General features: G+C 33.4%; 1 protein-coding gene across 4 annotated transcripts in view; it reads left to right on the forward strand.

Annotated features, from left to right (window-relative positions):
• The window catches only part of Rab3-GEF (Rab3 GDP-GTP exchange factor), a 265,816-nt gene that overhangs the window by 181,349 nt on the left and 61,189 nt on the right, over positions 1–23,278 (forward strand). For all 4 annotated transcript variants that reach the window (XM_069826882.1, XM_069826883.1, XM_069826884.1 and 1 more), the window contains 5 exons: positions 7,339–7,483; positions 9,513–9,642; positions 10,046–10,262; positions 15,113–15,385; positions 18,000–18,179. In XM_069826882.1, coding sequence (XP_069682983.1) covers positions 7,339–7,483; positions 9,513–9,642; positions 10,046–10,262; positions 15,113–15,385; positions 18,000–18,179 — 945 coding nt within the window. The remainder of the gene's footprint in view (positions 1–7,338; positions 7,484–9,512; positions 9,643–10,045; positions 10,263–15,112; positions 15,386–17,999; positions 18,180–23,278) is intronic.

Below are 23,278 nucleotides of genomic sequence, written 5' to 3' on the forward strand. Positions count from 1 at the left end.
GCGGTCGACGAACAAATCAGTACTTATCACTGGAATGCTCTTTAGTATAGAAGTACAGTATTGCCAAATGGAACACGGTAGATCATATGCCATTAAAATATTTTGTGGAGAGTAATTATTATCTATAAAATTATCAATGAAATCGAAAACTAAAAAGTTACGAAAATATAATAAATGAATTAACTTTTTGGGAAAAGTGAAGATAATGCACTGACTGGTGATAATGTAAATAAGAAGCACAGTGAGTGAGTGTAGCCGGTTTGAGTTCAAGGAGGTGTATTTTGTATTACTATTTAGTTATGTTGAATGTTGTGAAGACAATTATTATTGTTGGGAAACTCGTATCGTGAATTAGGATACAAATCTGCAAGAACCAGCACGCAGTAATATTACAGAATGATCTTTTATGTAGAAAATAACTTTTTTTTTGGTTCCTTCTTCTAAGCATGCGATTCAACTATATCTGGCTTTTTCAGTCTTTTCTTTTCACTTTGTATATGCATGAGGAAGTCTTCAGTCTTCATTGGTATGCTCATCCGATCAAGAGTAATTTGTGATCAAGACCTGACAGAAATACTTACGGTTACTTTGGAAGGAATGCAAAAGAATGCTGTTCCTGATTGAGTTGGTTTCATGTAGAATGTACTTTCCGTTTTTACCCCCACGAATATTCTTGCTTGCCAGGCAGATGTCTGCAGGCCAGTGCAGAATCTCATGAGACTGCAGAGAGCTCTATTGAACAAAACATATCCTGTAGAAATATGAAAGCAGGCTCAGTAAGTCAAATAGGCTGCAATGTAGCCATGGTGTAATTTGTAGGAGAAAGTAAGAGAAAATTTTCCCCTCTTCCTTCTACCAAAATGTTACATATTCTGCTAGAAATTGCTGTATTAAATCAGCAATTTATTTATTCCCAACTGTATGCTTTTAAACGTGAATCTATAGCCTACCCATAGTTAGTTTCCGATACACAATGTATCATCAGTCTTTTACCTCTCCAATTTTTTTTCTTCTCCCTACTACTTAAATATATTGTTCTACACTGTATACAGGGTTAGTTAAAAGTCCCGCACCACCTAAATAACTTTTGAAGCATGTGGTTCAGTGACATAAAACTTGATATGTGGGGATAACCATATACTAAGAACTCAATAATGGTATTACTGAGTTTTATCTGCTTCCGGTTTAACCGGAAGTAACTCCAACTCTCTTATTTTAAATGGAACACCCAATATATATTTTTATTTTTGAATAAAGCTCATTAAAAAGTTAAATGTTTTTAATGTTTAATTGTTTTAAAATATCTTCATTTTTCTTATGATCGAAAGTGTATAGCCTGTTTATTTCGGAAAAATTTCATCTCAGCTGTATGTATTGTAATCTTTTTTTTTTATTATTTGTTTCTTTTAGTGTTTAGATTTCACTATGATATAATATTGATAATATATTTTCTTTTCTCGTCTGATCATACAGTAGCGTGCAAATTAATCCGAACAATGTAATTACTTATGCAAAAACACTCAAACAGAATAAAAAAAGGATCTAAGACCTATCTCAGTAATCTATGTGGCCTCCCTTGTTCCTAATAACAGCTCTGAGACGATTTGGCATGGAGCTGCTGTTACTTTTTCGGATCCTTTCCGTACGTAAGAAACATGGTGGCCGTGGACCTCGAAATGAGACTCATCGGAAAAAAGTGCATTCTTCCAGTCATTCACTGTCCAGTGTTGATGTAATTTTGCCCACATTAAGCGTTTTTTGCACATAACAGGAGTTAGCAGTTGCTTCTTAATAGGCTTACGAGGCCTTCGTCCAGCTTCCAAAAGCCTACGCCGCACTGTTGTGACGTGAATATTCGTCCCAGTGGTAGCCATTAACTCGCGGGTTAAGTTGACAGCAGTTAGTCTAGGATATAATTTACTTTTCCTGACAATTAAACGATCATCTGCAGGTGAAGTCTTCCTTTTCTGGCCACAGTTTCCTTTTTTCTGGGGTGTGATGGATCCAGTCTCCCTGTATCGTTTTATGATCGAATTAACAGTAGCCAAACCGATGTGACATTCTGCAGCAATTTGCCTCTGTGTCATAGAAGAATGCTCTGCTAATGTTATAATTTTAGACCGTTTTCGTGGAGTTGTATCCATTTGTGAAGACGACAGAATGTACACAGGATTGCAGTATTAAGTCTTCAACACAACTGAAATGCTTATAAGTACAAAACGACAGGCAAAATGTCACATATTATAAAAAAAATAATAACGACAGACCTTCAACAATGGAATTACACGTACTACAGATGTCAATTAAAGCGGTATGAGCAGCTCTGAGGCCAACAATGAAAGAAAATGTAAAAATATAAAAATATGTCGTGTTCGGATTAATTTGCACGCTACTGTACGTTCTTTGCCTTTATTAAATGTTTTTTCTTATTTTATTATGGTATTTGTTAATGATACAAAACAGTGACATATGATTATGTCACATCTATCTACTACTCAAAGAAACCAGACATACAAACGCTGTAGAATATAGGCTTACTGTTGATGTGATACATGAGAAGTATTCATTCATTAAAGTTATCTGTTAAGCACTCTTAAATACTCTTAGCATCTTGTTCAGTGATCTCTTTTCTTTTCCTTTTAGATGTAATGTGATGATTTTATGTCACTAAATTTACATTTCTATTTGCCTTATCATTACCAGGGTTTGAGTGTTGAGATTCAATAAAAACTATTACAGTATTATTATTATTATTATTATTATTATTATTATTATTATTATTATTATTATTTAATTTGTACTGGCGCGTGGTAGTATTATATTCATAGACTTTGAGTGTACCATGCTTTTAAGGTTCCAGGATATCAGGATATGTGACCGGTAAGTTCAAGTACTCATTTATGAAGTAAATGTAAGGAATACCAGTACCAATTAAATGTCTCGTATGATATTTTGTTACACATACCGGTATCTAACAAGAGCTGATTTTTGCAATTCTGTGATGCTGTAGTTTTCCGAAGATATATCAAATAATTCTGAAGTGACTTTATATTTCTAGTTGAGCTAATACATTATAAATTATAATAATACAGTATTAGAAGTTGCATTGCACTTCAGTCATCAGATTCTTTCGTTAGTGGATCATCTTAGCTTATTATTATTATTATTATTATTATTATTATTATTATTATCATTATTATCATCATCATTATTATCATTATTATCATCATCATTATTATCATCATTATTATCATCATCATTACCATCATCATTATCATCATCATCATTATCATCATCATCATCATCATTATCATCATCATCATTATTATTATTGTTACTATTACTATTACTATTATTATTATTATTATTATTATTATTACTATTACTATTACTATTATTATTATTATTACTATTATTATTATTATTATTATTATTATTATTATTATTACTATTACTATTATTATTATTATTATTATTATTATTATTACTATTACTATTACTATTATTATTATTATTATTATTACTATTACTATTACTATTATTATTATTATTATTATTATTATTATTATTATTATTATTATTATTATTATTATTATTATTGAAATGTCCGTTTTTAACTTAATGGCTTTAAGAAAACCAACAATAGTAATAACTTCCCACTTTCTCTTACACATCTGAAGCACGTATATGTTATTTATTGTTACAGTCTCTCTGTTATGTCCTTTGTATCTCTTGATTTTTTTTTCACTCAGTACATTGTACCAGGTAACAAATATAAACTAATTATCAGGATTTTTATGGAACTGAAATTTTCCAGAATAGATAATTAGCAATAATTAAATAAGTTATTCAGTACACATATTATACCAAAAGTTTGATTAGAATAGGTGTAAATTATATTGAATACTTCATTAAGATTTAGTTTTAGGGTTCAAAATTCGTTGATAACGTTGACAGTACCCAGGTTTGTTACATTTTCATATATGAAGGAATGGGTTAGCAAAGCTTAAACTGAGTACACCAGACAATGGAATGCTAGCTTTTGTGGCAAGGTTTTGAGTGTTTGTCATGTATTATGCATGCTACATGCTTAAGCATGAACTTGCTTATTGTAAAGATGTTTTCATATGTGTACACTCAGAATTACGGTACTTATACTCATTATTTACGTGTGTTATTTGTAATATTGTAAACAATTTTGTGCAGATTTTGATATCTCTTATTAGAGATCGATAATCTTGGATATCGTCAGTTTACAAGCAAAATACATTAAGTAAAAAATATCACTTCTGAGAAAAAGGTGTATATAATGTACGTGTATAAATAGAATTGGAAAATGAAATATGCTTAAAGAGAACCAACTTAATAAAAATAATATTTTGAGGTTTCAGTTTTGTCAAGAACTTTCAAACGTCTTTTTCTCAGAAGTAATATTCTTGACTTAATGTGTTTTGTTTGTAAACCGACGATATATAAAATACAGGTATGCAAGATTATCTTATAATTTCAGTATTATCACAGTCTAGTATATACAGTCGCGAAGCTCAATACGTAGTAAATATGCAAACATTAGATAGTTGCTCACCACTAGGATCACTAATATCGCCTCATTACAGGCAATGCAAAATAGAACCGTCACAGTCTATTGTTTCTAGCACCCTCAAAACTCAAGCTTCGTGACTGTATATAGTAGACTGTGGTATTATTTCAGATTTCCATTTCATTAACCCTTAGTTGCCTGACGGTACTTAGAAGTACCGTGATTTATTTTGGATACTGGAAGACCTGGAAGAATAATAAACCACCAGAAATTACGTGCAACCTGATAAATAAAATCCACCAAGGTACTGACAGTACTGTACATAGAAATACGACCTTTTTTAAAATAAAAAAAAAATAAAAAATAAAATAAAAAATTGTTGAAAAAATTACTGTATGTTTTTAATTGATATTCTAACAACATACACTAAAGAAAACGGATTTATTTTAATTTTTTCTTATGTCCGGCAACAAAGGGTTAAATAACTGCAAAATTGTGGGTTTACGTAAAGGTGAGAACTGTCTCTTAATACTTTACAATACCTTTATGGTAAAATTTTAGCTGAAAGAAAGATGACTACGTTTTTTCTTTAAATTTTATATCAACCTCATGGGATATTTGTTTATGTCAAAGCTTCCATTGCAATATATGTACTGTATAAATTACAGTACTTATTTTTGTTTAACTGTAAATTATGAGAATAAATTATTTGAAATATTTTCAATTTGTGAATTTTTAATTTTGTAACTTTTCTTAATTTTTATAATATTTCTAAATTTTATGTATTGATAGATTTTTTTTCATTTACCTTAGAAAACATATTGAAATAACACCACTTCCATCTCTGAAACAAATTTAAAGAATAAAATTTGATACCGGTACTAGTACTAAAAACCAATTATTCAGTGAAATAGAAGAAATAATATGGTGAAAAATGCAGAACTTACGGTTAGAAAATATATGCAAAATTGTGACAACAGCCATTTATAATTTTTAAACTTCAAATTGCACATGACTGCTTGACTGGACAAAATATCTTAAATTCTGACAATTACTCTTATATATACAAGATGGGTCAAAAGTCGCTTTCCCCAATGTTCGTTCTTAGGTTTCATACTTGTACACATATACAGATGTCATAACTTGAACAAACTAATAGCTGGTGTAATAAATGGTGGGTTGACAACCATGTTCGTGTGTCAACTGTTTTTTCGATGTCATGTTATTGTTGTTGTTTTGTTTTATTGTGTTGGATTGCGTTTCTATGCAACAACTGCTAGTTTCTTGCAATGAATCGCAATTCCATGAATGGATTGGCCATCGTGGCACAACAGAATGGCCACCCAGATCATCAGACCTGACGCCATGTGATTTTTTGCCATGGGGTATCCTGAGAAATTATGTTTTTGCTCAGAAACCGCAGGATCTGCACCAGTTGTGACAGGAGATCGAACAGTCATTCATGGAAATCTATGAAAATCGTGAGTTATGTTATGCCATCTGTAAATGAGTGTCTAAACATTGTGAATTATGTATCGAGAAATTTTGAACAAAATCTATAAAGGAATATGTAGTCAAATGTAAATTGAATGTAATTAAATGTAAGGAAGTGTTTGTGGGAAAGTGACTTTTAACCACCCTGTATGTAGTATAAAGAAACAGTTACTTTTCCCATTATGATTTTATTAAATAATAATAAGCAAGGTTGGACAACCTTCTAATAGGATGCTAGAAGGTTAGATTAGGTTAGGTTAGGTTATGGGGGGGCCTTTAAGGAGTTTTAAAGGCCTCCTGCACGTCAGCCTAAAAGGCTTATTGTTGCTAGAAGGTGCTACCTATCTAATTTTTGGAACAAACAAGTTATGTACTGGTATTAAATAATTTTTTTTAAAGTTGGAAATATATAACATTCATTATCTATCTGTACTATAGTTCTTTAGAACTGAAAGCATTAGCATTATCAGAAATTTAAATATAAAAATATTGTGAATGAACTTATCTCATATAAACAGTATGCTCTTGCGTTGTACAGTACATTTTATGGGTGTTTGAATTAATTCATATTTTGATAGGGTAGTTTTTCTAAAACTTACAAATAAAGGAATAATTCACATCTCAGATTCTTGAACAGTAGAGGTTGGTTGTCAAATCTGGATTCTGTATTATAGATGAAGTCATTCCTGTTAGTAAAATTATGAATGAAACAAGGTATTGTGAGGGAATTTATTCTACGAAAAGAAACTACAGGCATAAACGGACAGATGGCCAGACACATATTGACAGACGAAAATACATACAGACAATTTGTCCACCAAGGCAATCAGCTGTCTTGACCAGCAGCAAACGCTTTCTTTCCTTTGCAGATAAGTAAGTATTGCCCTAATAGTCAAATATCCCATTGAGGTTTCGAAAAATAACCCCTAATATCCAACTGATACCAGTTTTCTTCTAGTGATTTAGTCAATAGCAATCTAGTCAAATCAATTTCCATCATCGAGGAATGACTATATGTTAAGATCGAAGGCAGTATCCCCACCAATTTGGCAGCACAATTTCTAACTAATGGATTGATACATTTTAAAAGTAATTTTCTCTTACTGTATAAACAACACTCTCCAACAACAGAGAACTCACTTTAACCCATTTTAAGACTAGTTTTTCAGTTCATACCCATTTTCATCACCCTACCCTGGCCTAGTTACCTCGTGAGTGATGCCTTATTGGTGTTACTTACGAGGTTCACACCTGTCTTCGGACAGTTGACTAAACAACCCATTTCACCGTTAATGTTTGTTCAGTTTCCTCGTCAGGCAAAGCAGAGAACACCGAGTGTGTGGTCCAGCAAGTCATCTTTGAGCACTGGCTTCAGGTACCACGGTGGCAGTATGATCAACACGGCCACTACGCCCAGCCCTGACACTGGCCGCACTTACCTATTTGAAGGTTTGTAGATGCATAGTAGTATTAATTGAATTATGTGCTTAAAAAATTAAAACCCAAATATTATATACCTATACAATAATATATTTTATGCTCGACCATGCCGAAATGTAGTAATTATATACCTGGTAGCAGCCCTTTAATGGTCCTCATTAAAGTACACCTATTCATTAAAGTTCAGATGTTCCACCAATCAGAAAACACCATTGTAGCAATATGAAAGCGCAAGTATCGATTATTCTCGGATATGCAATCGAAAGACAACTAGCGAAACATCACGGAGGCTGGATATCCAATACTGTCGCAGAAGGTTATGTTCTGTTACTATAATAATTAGCGCTAATTGTAAATAATATTCAAATAAATTCAATTTTTCATCTCGTTTTTCAATGTCTAAATCAATTTCCAGGTTATATCAAGATTAATGTTTTTTTACTCTCTAGATTATATCAAGGTCAATGACATATGTTTCTCGGAAAAAATCAATACTTTCGCGTCTGCGCACATCTCACAATTCACGAGGCATTGCACAAGGTCAGTTTCGCTGCTCAGTCAGATAAGAATAACATGAATACTTATGAATAATTTCAAGTTTTAAATATTGTCGAGCATAAAAAGTCGTATGAAACTTGCCTATAATGGTAATTAAGACGCTCATATGAAAATTATGTAACTCGCTTGCGCTCGTTTCATAAACATACTCGCGTCTTAATTACTACCATTATAGGCTCGTTGCATAATGTACTATACTACTACTTGGTTTTTTAACAATGCTGAGTTTCATAGAAAATTTAAACAGCGATCGCACATGTTCAGAAGTGTAATAATATACTACTATTACGACATTCACCGATTGATACTGAATCTCTTTTTAGACAGTTGCAATGAAATTCCAGAAAACATTAAGGAAAGACTCGTTGAAATAAGTACCTACTAATGGAATGTTGAAAGAGAGAAATCTCCTTGAAATTGAAAATATCAGTATATGTATATATCAAATACATAGCACAGATTTGAGCAGCTACTTTCTGTAACACAGGCACATTTATCGAATTAATTATTTTTTACTTGGTAAATAACCATTTTTTTTATTTTTATGTTCAACGTCGTTTACGTTTATGTTTCTAAATACAACATAAATGTATGTTAATAAGGCGGCTTTGTTTTATTTTGTAAAACATCTTGCGACCCCCTACACGACCCTCCAGGGGTCGCGACCTTCACTTTGGGAACCACTGGTCTATAAAATTGACTCCATATGAGCGAATAATGAATAGTCAATTACCCACCATTAGTAAAAAAAGAATACAGCAGTAGACAACAACAATGAACATAGATGACTATGACAGTGATCAATAAACAATAATAATGATGATGATGTTGCGACTGAGACTGCAACAATGAAAATGATGACGACAATAGTGTTATTTTTATCATGACATTTTAGTCAGAGTGTAAATAAGTTCTTTTTTTTTTTTTTTTCCTTTTTTGTTTAATTTTGGTCTAATGCCCCACATATTGCCATGTAGCCATTTATGCCTCTTCCCATTTTTTGACGATTATGACAAAGAATATCAGTCTTGTTTTGAGTTTGGGGCACCCATTAGGTAGGATTCTTTTCTTCCTGTGATAGGATGACTTGAGTATGGAAGTAGGCAAGATGGATGAAGGTGAAGATGATGACCGTAAAACGAGCCTGGAATATGGCATCGAAAGTTACCTAGCATTTGCTCTTAATGGATGGAGGGAAAAAAAACCGCAACCAGGCAAATTGTCCCTACCAGGATTAGATCCTATACTCTGTTCCACAGCCAGATACGCTGACAACTACTCCAAAGTGGCGGACTTGTAAATAAACATTTTCAGTATCATTTACTCTTTAGATAAATGTGTGAACTTCATAGGTAACTTTTAATAAAAATAAATGTAGGCTATACAGTATTTAAGTATAATAAACTTAAACAAAATTGAAATAGATAACATAAGCCATAGAAACTTAAAGATGAACACTGCGGATTCATTTTTGTAACAGGTCTTATAGGGAAGGAGCGATCAACTCTGTGGGACCAGATGCAGTTTTGGGAAGATGCATTTCTAGATGCTGTGTCACAAGAACGTGACATGGTTGGCATGGATCAGGGACCTGGAGAAATGATGGAAAGGTTAGTAAGACAGCAAAGACCAGGGATGTAAAGTGCCTGTCTTTACATGCTCATACTACAAGCAATACAAATCCTACAAGGTTCACTTTTTAGCAAGATAAGGTACAATCATTACTCTTAAGGGAGGAGGTACATCTTTTACTAGTATAATTTTACTACATTTCAATTTTGAGGTCTGTGGATACAGAGGGAAAAATTGGATTGGTGTCTGGTAGACTTCCCGGGTAGCTCAGTTGGTAGAGCATTGGTATGTTTAACCAAAGGTCCCGGGTTCGATACCTGGCCCCGGAACAATTTTTCCTTCGAAATTATTCAGATCAACTTTACAGGGAGTTATACCTGAAAGCTTGATTTGCAAGCCAACCATAATTTTTTAAGTGATCTGCTATTGTTTTGGTGTCAGGTACAACTCGCTGAGTGACACGGAGAGGAAGAGGCTGGAACACGACGAGGACCGCTTGCTGTCTACAATGCTGTACAACTTAGTGGCAATAATGGTGATGATGAATGTGAACAAGGTGGAACTGAAGCGGAAGGTGCGGCGCCTGCTGGGGAAGAGTCACATAGGGCTGGTGTACAGCCAGGAGGTGAACGAACTTCTTGATCAGATCAACAACCTGGTAAGTCAGTATGCATGTCTGTCTCATATAGGTATGAATGTTACAACCAGGGAAAGGGATTTGGAGTATTATAATGAATGGTGAAACATACTATAGATATTTGTAGCTGAGTGACTGTCAAGCGAGCTGTGTCTCAAAGCATGGACGAGTACAGTCCACTTCATACAAACTTACACGCAATGTTCTGTAAACGTATTTCGGAATAAACAAATGTTATAGTTTAATGGCATATAGTGGCCTACATACTGTACATAATCTGCATTTCATTTTTTTTTTTTTTTTTCACATTTATTAATATTTGAATAAATTGCACATATGACAACTCACTGCATACAAATGCTACCATGTACAAAAATAGAAGCTAGACAAGAGACATTTTAAAATTATCTAGAACATCATATCATATAAACATGAAGGTACACCAAACATAACATCAAACCATATGAACAGAAAACATGCAATATAAAACATAACATTACCTGATGTAGAACATCATACCATATGAACATGAAGGCAAACCAAACATAATATCAAACCATATGAACAGAAAACATGCAATATAAAAACTTAACATTACCTGATGTAGAACATCATACCATATGAACATGAAGGCAAACCAAACATAACATCAAACCATATGAACAGAAAACATGCAATATAAAAACTTAACATTACCTGATGTAGAACATCATACCATATGAACATGAAGGCAAGCCAAACATAACATCAAACCATATGAACAGAAAACATGCAATATAAAAACTTAACATTACCTGATGTAGCACCTTATATCATAACATACATATACCTTATATTATTCGTAAATCATATCATCTTGATTTTTATGTACTGTAGTATTTCACTTCATTTTACCTAAATTCCTCGAATTACATCACACTAAGCTTGGTAAATAATACATCAACAATTCATTATTGTTTCATTAACAGATACACATAACATTACACTTACAATGCATTATCTCAATCTGGCACAATATTTAACATCACAATATTAATCTGCTTACTTCTTATGCAATATATCATATAAATTGAAATGCAGCCATATTATTTCATTCACATTATTTTAGCTGCCTCGCACTTCTATTTTGAACTACATGTGTTTTTCTTGGCAACACATAAGACATCAATAAACAACATTAGAAATATACATAATTAAATATCAATCTCTTCGTCCTCGCATGTCAGTGGAAACATTTATGGCTGACAGTTGTCGTCTGTATGGATCTCGCCTCTGAATATATATTGTACGTTTTTCTGTCAGGAGCGTGTTAAATTAAAACCTTTATTTACAATTTTATGAAATATGATAATATGTACACAATGTATACTACAGTATTTACAATATATGCAATATAGGCTACTACAATATCTACAATATAGCCTAATACAGTATTATTAAATGTTGAACAAAATGTAGAACCAAACGACATTTTCAGTTAATACTACGTTTTGTTGATGAAACAATTATTCCTGCTGTGTCTTGTTATAATAAATTGTAAATATTTTCAAATTTTCAAAATACAACTTTGCTCTGTTGCAAGGAAGGAAATAGTCCTCATGATACTTATTTGCTCAACTAGTCCTACTCCTGACTTTTCTAATCGAATAATGGCATCTGGTAAATATAAACAATTTGACTTAGTATCCATGACGTCTTTTTCGATTGTTCTTTCATTTAGCAGTTCCTGACGTATTTGAATCGCAGCCGCGTCATCGGGATCGAAGGACTGGCCCACTTTCTTCACAGATTGGAGGTGATGTGCGTAATAATTGCAAGCTTCTAACCATGACCCCCCCAGCTCTTAAGAACTGGACATGGGGGAAGTGGCAATTTAGGAAATTGTTTCCTGAATTTTGATACTTGATCGGGAGCTTTTACAAATATAGTCTTTCAATTTTGTATTGTTAGTTGGTTTCACTTTCGGCATTGTACCCGCACTTCATACTCTGAACTGCAAACCTGCACGTTGAAGTTCTTATGCGACAACTGTCCCGTTCACCTGTTGTTGACGTGCAGAGATCTGCGAGTATGTCATGGAGGGGAGGACTTGGTATAAAGGGTTGTAAACAAATGGCTGTGCAGATGCCAATACTAGCTTCTACTGCTCCAAATTCCATTCCCTATTACAACAAAATCGTACCTACTTTAACAATGAACAGCAAGTTGCATTAGATCTTTGTTGCTGATGAGATGACTGTTAGTTTTCTAGGAGTTCACAGGAGGGACTGCTGTTGACTTATTTTTATGTATAGATACGGAATTAAAAAATAGGCCGAATCTTGGTAGCAGTCCTCTATGTAGGCAACAAGCTTCGCAAGACTGTCCACAAGTAGCGTACATTTAGGCCCTCTTGTTTACTGCACATGCACCATGTGTTGTATCTGGAACTTAGTAGAATTAAGTGGCCCAAATTTTGTTTCTGGGTGTGTACGAGAGCTAAAACATGATTTATTTTGTCCTGAAAGTTTGTCATTGTCAGTTTGTCAGAATGTTTGCAATGAGATTTTGTAGTTTGTTTGTATTAAAAGTTATAATTTTGTATAAATGATGTGGTTCGAGTTTTTAAAGTTGTATTTTCAGATTTGAGAACTATAGACTACAGCAAGCGTTACTTCTTTCTTTCCTTCACTGGGAAGTAGCAACGCAGGCCATCAACACAGATAAAATAATCCAATACAGAGAAAAATTTGATTGTAAATTGTAATAGTTAAATGAAAGTATTAATCAATTAGTTGCTTTTTTAATAATTTTCCAACATTAACTTATTTATTAATGTAAATCATGTCTATGTGAAGATTAGATATCTTTAATCTTTTCCTCATGGAATGTTGCATTCATAATACAGGAGCTCAGTCATGATTCAATTTTTTGCCTGAGAGAACCATGGCGACACTTTCTATTTCATTTATTCCTTCTTTTTCTTCTTGTTTTTCTTCATTTAAGGATAGGAAGTTACTTGTTTCGGATTTATAGTTCAATTCATATTTCCTGATCCCTATGGTCTTTGGGATTTATTGCAATTAGCCTATGTATTGTCGTGGGATGTATTATTAAAGAATAAAAAAACAGGTGCACATTATTTTGGAATACGGTATTAAAAAGTAGTATAGTTGTCGGAATCCACAGATACATTTAAAATGAGAACTTAGTGTCTTCAGAAATCTTACACAGTATATTCAAAATAATGTGATTATTTTTTTCACATATTAAGATAATTTACATAAGTTGTAAGACAATAATTTAAAACAAGATGTCTTTCAAATATAGGCTGTATCTTACGTGAACACAAGAAATGAACAAATTAGCCACTGGCGTAGATCAGTTGGCTGAGACACTTGCCTGGCGATCTGAAGTTGCACTCATGCACGGGTTCGATCCCCACTTGGGCTGATTACCTGGTTGGGCTGCTTCTGAGGTTTTCCCCAACCAAAAGGCAGATTCTTGGCCTCATTTCGCTATCATCAATTCTATTGACTCTAAATAACCGAGTAGTTGATACAGCGTCGTTAAATAACCAACTAGAAAGTATGAACAAATTGTGTATTTTGTATAATTTTAAAAATTATTTAATTCACAAAATGGTTGATTTTATGAAATCTCCTATGTGACAGTACACAACACAATTTTTCAGGAGAATAAAAAATTAATTACAATTCAATGGGCCTACATAAGAATGTGAAGTAATTCGATAGGAAACGTTGGTGAAAATGATTAACATTAATGACATCATCGAGGATCACTGTAGGCCTATTGATATTTCATTAGTTTTTTCTTCCTCCTGAAAAATTATTTTCTGTACTGTCACGTAGGAAGTTTCATAAAATCAACGACGATATGCTTGTCAAAAGCTATACATGTGGCAATATTATAGTACTTACTTACTTACTGGCTTTTAAGGAACCCGAAGGTTCACTGCCGCCCTCACATAAGCCCGCCATCGGTCCCTATCCTGAGCAAGATTAATCCATTCTCTATCATCATATCCCATCTGCCTCAAATCCATTTTAATATTATCTTCCCATCTACGTCTTGGCCTCCCCAAAGGTCTTCCCTCCAGCCTTCCAACTAACACTCTATAAGCAATTTCTGGATTCTCCCATACATGCTACACGTCCTGCCCATCTCAAACATCTGGATTTAATATTCCTAATTATGTCAGGTGAAGAATACAATGCGTGCAGTTCTGTGTTGTGTAACTTTCTCCATTCTCCTGTAACTTCATCCCTCTTAGCCCCAAATATTTTTCTAAGCACCTTATTCTCAAACACCCTTAACCTCTGTTCTTCTCTCAAAGTGAGAGTCCAAGTTTCACAACCATAAAGAACAACCGGTAATATAACTGTTTTATAAATTCTAACTTTCAGATTTTTTGACAGCAGACTGGATGATAAAAGCTTCTCAACCGAATAATAACACGCATTTCCCATATTTATTCTGTGTTTAATATCCTCCTGAGTATCATTTATATTTGTTACTGTTGCTCCCAGATATTTGAATTTTTCCACCTCTTCAAAGGATAAATTTCCAATTTTTATATTTCCATTTCGTACAATATTCTGGTCACAAGACATAATCATATTACAGTACAGAATTGATAAAGAAATAAAATTTGGAGCTCCATTATTGTTTCTCTTACAACACACTGCGCAAGAGCCCCTGTATATATGCTACTTGTGGACAGTCGTGCAAAATTGTTGCCTACGTACAGGTGGACTCCCATGTAATTCTGTCTTTGTACAAAGCACATTGACCAAATCAAAGCATTTGAACGTTCTAGCCCAACTCTTGCATTTGTTATGATGATAGTAATATTTGTAATATTGTTCCAGCATGGAAATGACATAGACTTGAAGCCCCTGGGTTCGCGTCAAGTGCATCGACAGAGCTTCACAGTCCATGCTGGAGTTGATGCATCGGGAGATTTATTGTTCCTAGAAGTGAGAGAGGACGGCCTCGTTCTGCGTTCGGTGAATGGGACCATAGTTGAACGCTGGTGGTTTGAGCGGCTTGTTAATATGACATACAGTCCAAAAAACAAGGTTCTGTGCCTTTGGAGACGGAATGGTGGACAGACACAACTTCACAAATACTACACCAAGAAGGTATTGTCGTATTTTGTTCCCATGAATTTATCGTTAATTTTTCTTCATTATGAAAGTTGTTATTGTCGTTTTCATAATAACTTCATCAGTATCACTGCTGCTATACTACCACAAACCAAAATTGAAAACATTTTGGTATATGTGCAGAAAATGTAATAATTTGGGATTTAACGCATGGAAATGAACACAGAAACTCCCGATTGTTTCAGCTTAATAGGGATTTATAATTTACAGATAAATGAAAATAATGTTATAATAAAAAAAACAATCTTTATGCGAAATTGGCACCTTTGGTTAGAAAGCATTCATGATATAAAATACAGAAGACATTGCTACATGACTTTTCAGTCTGTTTTCGTTAAATATTCATTTATTTTTTCTTCTTATCACACACATTGTCTGAGTCATATTCCGACAACATATTATTTCATTGCTACAGTTTAAGAAGTAAAGGATTTCTCGATTAGGCCTACTTCATCGTAATGCCATTCCTCCTGCAGACACGTCATTCATAATGTCTGTTTATAAACATTTTTTATAAACATTTTGTTTGCAATATTTATAGGCCTATCTTATTTTAACAAAAATATGGCGAGTCTATGGCGAGTCCTTGGCATCAACCCCTTTGATTTGATTACCCCCCTTTGATTTGATTACCTGGTTGGGTTTTTCCGAGGTTTCCCCCACCAAAAGGCAAATGCCAGGTAATCTTTTGGCGAATCCTCGGACCTCACCTCATCTCACTACATCTCGCCAAAATATTGTAAAAAATTGCACAAAATTGTAAAAATTGTGGAAAATTACTAAATTGTAGAACTATAAAAAATTGTATGTATGTATTTATTTACACTGCAAGTGGGCAAGCACCCCGTGGCAGTGGTATATACAATATAAACAATACACAATAAAATGATAACCAATACACAATAAAATTTACAATACACAATACAATTTTACACACAATACAATAAGAATACACAATACAATTTAACACAATAATAATAATAAAAAAACATAAAATAAAATACCCAATAAAAAATTGTAATTGTAATATTGTAAAATGTTGACTTGTTCCACATCTTAAAGCTTCATTGCTCATGTAAGATCTATGGAATAAAGTAAATGAATGAATGAACAAAAAAATATATATCTGCAAAACTAGCTAATTGGAAGTTTATTGCATATAAAAAATTAGTAGTTACGAACTGACTCAAAACTTTGGAGGAGAATGTGGAAACAAAAATTAAGGAAAATTATGCATTTTTTGGTTATGAAATTAAATTAAAATTGAAATAAGCAGGATAGGTAACTGTAAAGGCCCGTTCACAATGAAAATTAAAGATGAACGTAACATAAACAGAAGTTTGTGGTCAGATTATATGAGGGGCTTAGAACAAAAAGCAGGTAAGTGACATTATTAAAAAAAATTAGGTAAGTACGTATTGTGATAGCCCAAAAGGATGTTTCTTTGGGATAAAATCAGGTAAGAGATCACACTGTGCAGTGCTGCTATATGGGCATCATTTCACCAAACTAGTGTATAATATTCCATTGCATGTAGAACTTTAACTGTAATTTCCTCAAAACTAGGTTTATGTCACTTATGTGCTTTTTGTTCTAAGCCCCTCATATGGGATCATTCACAGTGATTCACATAAACACTGATATTAACATTACCGTTAGACTTTGACATGAAAGTTTGCAAACTCCAAATTTTCATGTTTTTGCTTACATGATTTGGGAACAATACACTATCACAGAGCAACGAAGTATGCAACAATATGACGAAATGACGTCGTTGTTATGTTTCCATGGTTACCAGGTATCTTTGTGGTTAAGTTTATGTTTCCATCGTGAATGATGTATGACTTTTTGATTTTACGACAACATTTACATTCTGACATTAACACTTATGTTATGTTTAATTTTCATTGTGACTGAAAGAGTTTTGTACATTATGGTGAAACATCTAATTTGGAATAAAGATACAAAATGCAAAATTACAATTCAGATATCATACTACAAATTCATCATAACATAGCTTCTGACATAATCACCATCACATTATTATTATTATTATTATTATTATTATTATTATTATTATTATTATTATTTTATTTTTTGTGGCCCATATTTTGCTGATATCTTTGGTGTTACACATGGTGAAACAGTGTTGATCTTTAAAATTACATAATGTGTGTCTATAATGTTTTGTTGGTTCATGATGTTGAGTATTGTAACTGAGATTAGTGTTATTTTTTACTTTACTGAATTGCATAACATAACAGTTGGCACTAATACAGAATGGGAAAACAATACACGAATACATCTTTTTTTAACCACAAAACAACACCGACTGTTAGTTCCGATTTTAGTCACGGGCAATTGGTAGACTAGCTTTGAAATAACACAGTGTTGCCATATCTTGATAACAATGCAGTATCAGCTATGTGTTTGTATGACAAAATATGTTTGTTTTGGTGTATAGAATACTCTGCAGTACTTCATAGTTCATTATTATAGAATACTCAATTCAGTATTATAGGTCTATCTATTTTTTCTTCATAATGTGTTGAGTACTGGGTGTGATCACTTAATGTGCTATTGGTTGCAGTGCAAGGAACTGTACTATGCCATCAAAGAAGCAATGGAGCGAGCCGCGGCTCGTGGCAGTGGTGTGTTGGCAGGTCTGGAGCTGGGTGGGGAATTCCCCGTGCAGGACATGCGCACGGGGGAGGGAGGGCTCCTGCAGGTGTGCATGGAGGGCGTTGGCTTGCTCTTCGCCAACAGCAAGGTAATAGCGCGCAGCACGTTGTGTGTTTAACCATTGCAGCGCCATACTGCTGACCTTCGGCTGTTCATACATAATTACTAGTAACGTATTTTTTACGGATAATTCACACCAGGTTCAGGTCTCCACTCTGCATGTGGGTTTTGCTGTCAACTTATTTCTATCATGAAGAATTTTCAGACATCACCTTCTGTCCCCTTTCTCTGTGTTTGGCACATTATTACTCTTATTAATTCTTAACATAATTTTTATATGGCTTCATAAGACATTCAGTGGTATTTCACTCTTTTGACCTGTACCTGGTAAAATGACAGTGAAAGAAATAACTTTGATTTGTCATTTCATGAGACTGTTAGGATAAGATCAGGTTAATAACAGTTCTTACTACTTGAATAATTTCAAGGGAAAAATTGTTCCGGGGCCGGGTATCGATCCCGGGACCTCTGGTTGAACGTACTAGCGCTCTCCCAACTGAGCTAGTCGGGTGGAGTTCCCGGGTAGCTCAGTTGGGAGAGTGCTGGTACGTTCAACCAGAGGCCCTGGGATCGATACCCGGCCCCGGAACAATTTTTCCCTTGAAATTATTCAAGTCTGCTTGACGGGAGCCTTACCTGAAAGACTAGATTTGCAGTTCTTACTACTGTGACAAGTGATACGATATATTGTTGGCCTTTACTCTGTAAAATAAATAACTTTTATGTAAATTCCATTTGAATCCTTGATATTAATTTATCTCATAAAATGAAATGTGATGGAATTAATATAATCTTTTAATAATACCTTTTCCTTATTTGTTAAGCATTGGATTTTAAGACTGTTATCACATCAGTATTCGGTTTACCTATATTTCATTTTTTTTCGCCATTATTTTCTGGTTATCTAAAACTGTTAACTAATGTTAACATATGATTACCAATTCATAGGACTTGGTCCCACTTCTTAATTGTGTGAGTTTTAATATTGTGAGAAGATTAGTTATTGAATTCCTACAGAATATACCTTTTTTTTTTATGAATAACATATTTAGAGTCGAGGAGGAATAATCATGTACAGAAAGTTTCTATGCAGACCAGTCCCAGCTTAATGACTATAGAGTGAACACCCATCTTGAGGAAGCTAAGTGGTAAAGGGTGGAGTGGTACCCGTCTCCGTACGGCAGCATGCACGGACTTGTCCATATGCAAACCGATGACCGCTTGCCGCATGCCAACAAATTTTGTTAGATAGAGGTTGGAGCGGGACCGGTCTGCATAGGAACTCTCTGAACATTTTCGGTGCTTGCCTCTGGGTTCAAATTTCATGAGTTCAGATCCAGTCGAGAGCAATGGATTTTTATGAAAAAAAATTCCTAATGTAATAGATTCGCAGGATATAAAAGAAACCTTTGTTTATGAATAAAGAGGATTAAAAGCAAATTTTATGTTGAGATCTACAATATTATTTAGAACACGTAAAAGAACAGTGAGAGGTCTCTGGGCAAAATTTATTGATCCTTTCCCATTGATATCAAAATTAAACCATGCTAGTCATCATTTATTATCTGTAATTGTATCACAGAAACTTCATCTTATAGATTTTTCCATCGTAGAAATGGGATTCTTGAATGAACACTTTGTCTGACTACCAGGGACCAGGGAGGCCTCGGTTGACCATATTTGAAGGCATTGTAAAAAAGCAACCAATTACACTGAACAACAAATTTTTACTTTTTGTCTTGCTCCGAAATAAAAATAGATGAATATTACTAATATGTGTGCTCTAAATCTGAATTTAAAATTCAAATTTCCCCATCACGTACCATTTTCCCAGGAAAATTAATTTAATTTTTTATGATGAAACTTGTTTTTAATTTTTCGCTGCTACTGATAAAATTACAACACATTAGGGATTCAAAATTCCTCATAATACTTGAAAAATGTGTACTGGATACAAAAATTATGTTACATAGTTTAAAACACAATAACAGTAAAAATATTTCATGCATATGAGAAAAATCTCGGAATTTGAACTTACATTTAAAATAATTTTCTGAATGACTTCTGTTTATAACTAAACCCGGGGCTGTGTTTTACAAAGAATCAACAATAACCTACAAGCATGCTGGATGATGATCTTCCTTTATATCGCCTTTCCATTTCAGATATTTGTTGATGAAATCTTTCCCCATTTTCGTCACTTACCACTCTAAAGTTAGGAGGAAAGAAATTCAAATGAGAATGTAAAAAGTGTATTTTGAGAGACATATTACACTCCATTTTGTCATATGCACTTAACATGGTTTTCACAAGTTCTATGTAGTTCTCTGCCCTAGAATTTCCAAGGAAATTTGAGCAAACATCTTGAAAGCGTGCCATGCCATTCTTTCTGTAACGAAAAGCTTTTCCTTAAACAATAGGTCAGCCATAACTTTGTGAATTTGTGGACCAATGAAAATGCCCTCTTTTAATATGCCTTCACTCAAACTAGTAAACATTTTCTTTAAACACTGAAAACCACACCCTTATTTCTTCATTCATTGCATAGACCTCACTTTGAATTGTAATGAAATTTACATAATAGAAGGCACCAATATCTGTTTATTTATTAGAAATACAAAACAACATGCCAACAACCATAAGAAACCGGAAATACGTCATAAACTCATAAAATGCATTAGCTTTTGTTTTGGTTTATACCCCCAACCCGCGCCAGATGTTTCTGGGGGAGCTCTTATCGAAAAGTGAGAAAAGAGATGCATTTTATGATTCAGCGCACTTCAAACCATAAGGGATGCACTGTTTTAAGTCAAAGCAAAATTCTTGTTGTTCAGTGTTATTTTAACAGAAACGACAATCATCTTACCTCTCCACCTCAAAACTTCTCCTAATCTGGCCAACAAATTTAATATAGAAGAAGCCTGCCCCTTGTGGAAATATTGATAAATTTTATAAACTGGAGTGGAGTGTTTAGGACATCTGTTTGTCTTCCAATACTTGTTTCATTAATTATATTGCTTCATTTATTAAAGAGTAGGGCTGTAACATTATTGGATGCTTGAGGTTGCCTTCAGAGGTCAGCAGTTGGCATTGCAGTGCAAGCCTAGCACTATTCTATTGGCAGCACTGTTTGCATTATGAACATGAGTGTGTTGACCTTTCCTTGCAGCACAGGGTTGTGACACAAGAGTTGGCAAGTGGACGTTACATGTGGCAGAGAGGAGTCTGTGGCTTGATTACACACGATATTCATTTTTTTTCTTCACATTCTACCCACTATTCAAATAGAAAAGAAATAAAATTTCATTTAATTTGGAGACATGACTAAAATACTTCCATAAATTTTCCTTTTTTCATACTGGAACATTTCACTGATTATAATAATCATCACACTTGAGTATTTTTGTCTTGTAATGCATTTAGTTTGTTTTATGGGTGTGGAATAAAAGTTTCAATTTTCATTCTTCAATTCTCAAAATTTTAGATTTCAAAATTTATTAACCTACGTCCCATATATGTAAATTTTATCATATGCAGTTTTTTTTTAAATAAAAATGTAACCTAATGTTTATTGCATAATACATAATTTTTTTCATTGAATTTTTAAGAGGAAGGTTTGTTTTCTATTTCTGTTTAAGGGTAACAAAAGATTTAAATTATTGTAAATAAGCTAAAAATCATAGCCATATTTTATGGTGATTAATGAAAACTAAAATTTATATACATGATAAAATGTGTGTAATGTAACATTTTATCACCTAAATACTTGAACATTCTTCCCCATAAAATTCCGACTGTTGAGTTTTAGTGATGCACCCATTTATTTTAACAATCATCATAGATAGGATAAAAAACTAGACTATATTAAGTATTTCATCGTATTGCATTTTATTTTATACAAACTATATTGGATTCTGTCTATAAACACCTCATTGCAAAACAAAACGTCATTTATTTACAAAATATTTGTTTCAACATTTTTAATTATCTATTTATGACTGATATGTCAACGTCTTTATTCACTATAATTTTCTCAGCTGTAGGTACTTCAAAATTTAACATATTTATCAAGGACTATTTTCTCTGAATGAATAAATTGAATAATGAACTCAGTGGTTATTTTGAAATTTCCTTTTGGTGGAAATTTATTCCGTAACTGTGAAGCAATTTCTAATTCCTAGGTTTTTTACACGTTTTGAAAATAATTTCTCCCCCCCCCCCATAAAAATTATGCAGTGCATAATTAAACTTAGTTAGCAAGTATGACATGGATGCCCTTTGATAAGTTGTCCGAGATACTGTATTATGAATTCATTAGATTCAGAATACTAATAAATTAGTGTCGAATTATTTTAGTTTAAAATACAAGTTTCCTTTTGTTTTGTGAAACACAAACAATTGAAGACTGATGTTTTTTATAATACAATTTCTTCAATCTTAATCTGTCATTTGTTTCAATTATCTGCATGCATTGAATGAAAGGAAATGTTTCAAGGCATGATATTGGAATGAAAGAAGAACGTAGCTGTAAGATGAAAGAAAGGTAATATGAAAATAACCAAAAGCCTAAGTTCGTTTGATATTGTATACATATATACATTCCCTTACAAAAAAAAAAACCGTAAGGCAGGTAATGGTAGTTTTTACTGGGAAGCAAGAAAGAAAATTACGTACATCTCGATGCTTGCCTTTGAAGATAGGCAGATATATTCCTTTGAAGGCAATGGAAAGTGGAGAAAAAGTAGGCTTTACGAAATTGGATTTTGTTCTGATAGATTTTGATACCGGTACGTTCTATTAGACGGCTGATCAGTTTAATATTCACCGTCATAGAAGGTTCGGTTGTAATTTGCTGATATAAGTAAAAGTATATATGTTGTCCATTTTGAATCTTGTGCAGACTACTTTTAACACTTGAATATAAGTAATTGATTAACTAGCAGACTTACTTGTGTTAATTATGTAAGTCTGTCCGGCTTACAGCTGTTTCGGTGCTTCATCACACCATCCTCAGAACCTACTAGATCTCGGCATCATCTCGAACTTCTCTGCCTGTTATGTGGGTGCGTTTGATTGTTGAAAGGTGTTGAAAAGTGGAGTCAAATAGTGTGTGTGTACTGAAATTGA

Source organism: Periplaneta americana, chromosome 5 (genome assembly GCF_040183065.1).
Source record: "Periplaneta americana isolate PAMFEO1 chromosome 5, P.americana_PAMFEO1_priV1, whole genome shotgun sequence".
In the NCBI taxonomy this organism is placed as follows: domain Eukaryota; kingdom Metazoa; phylum Arthropoda; class Insecta; order Blattodea; family Blattidae; genus Periplaneta; species Periplaneta americana.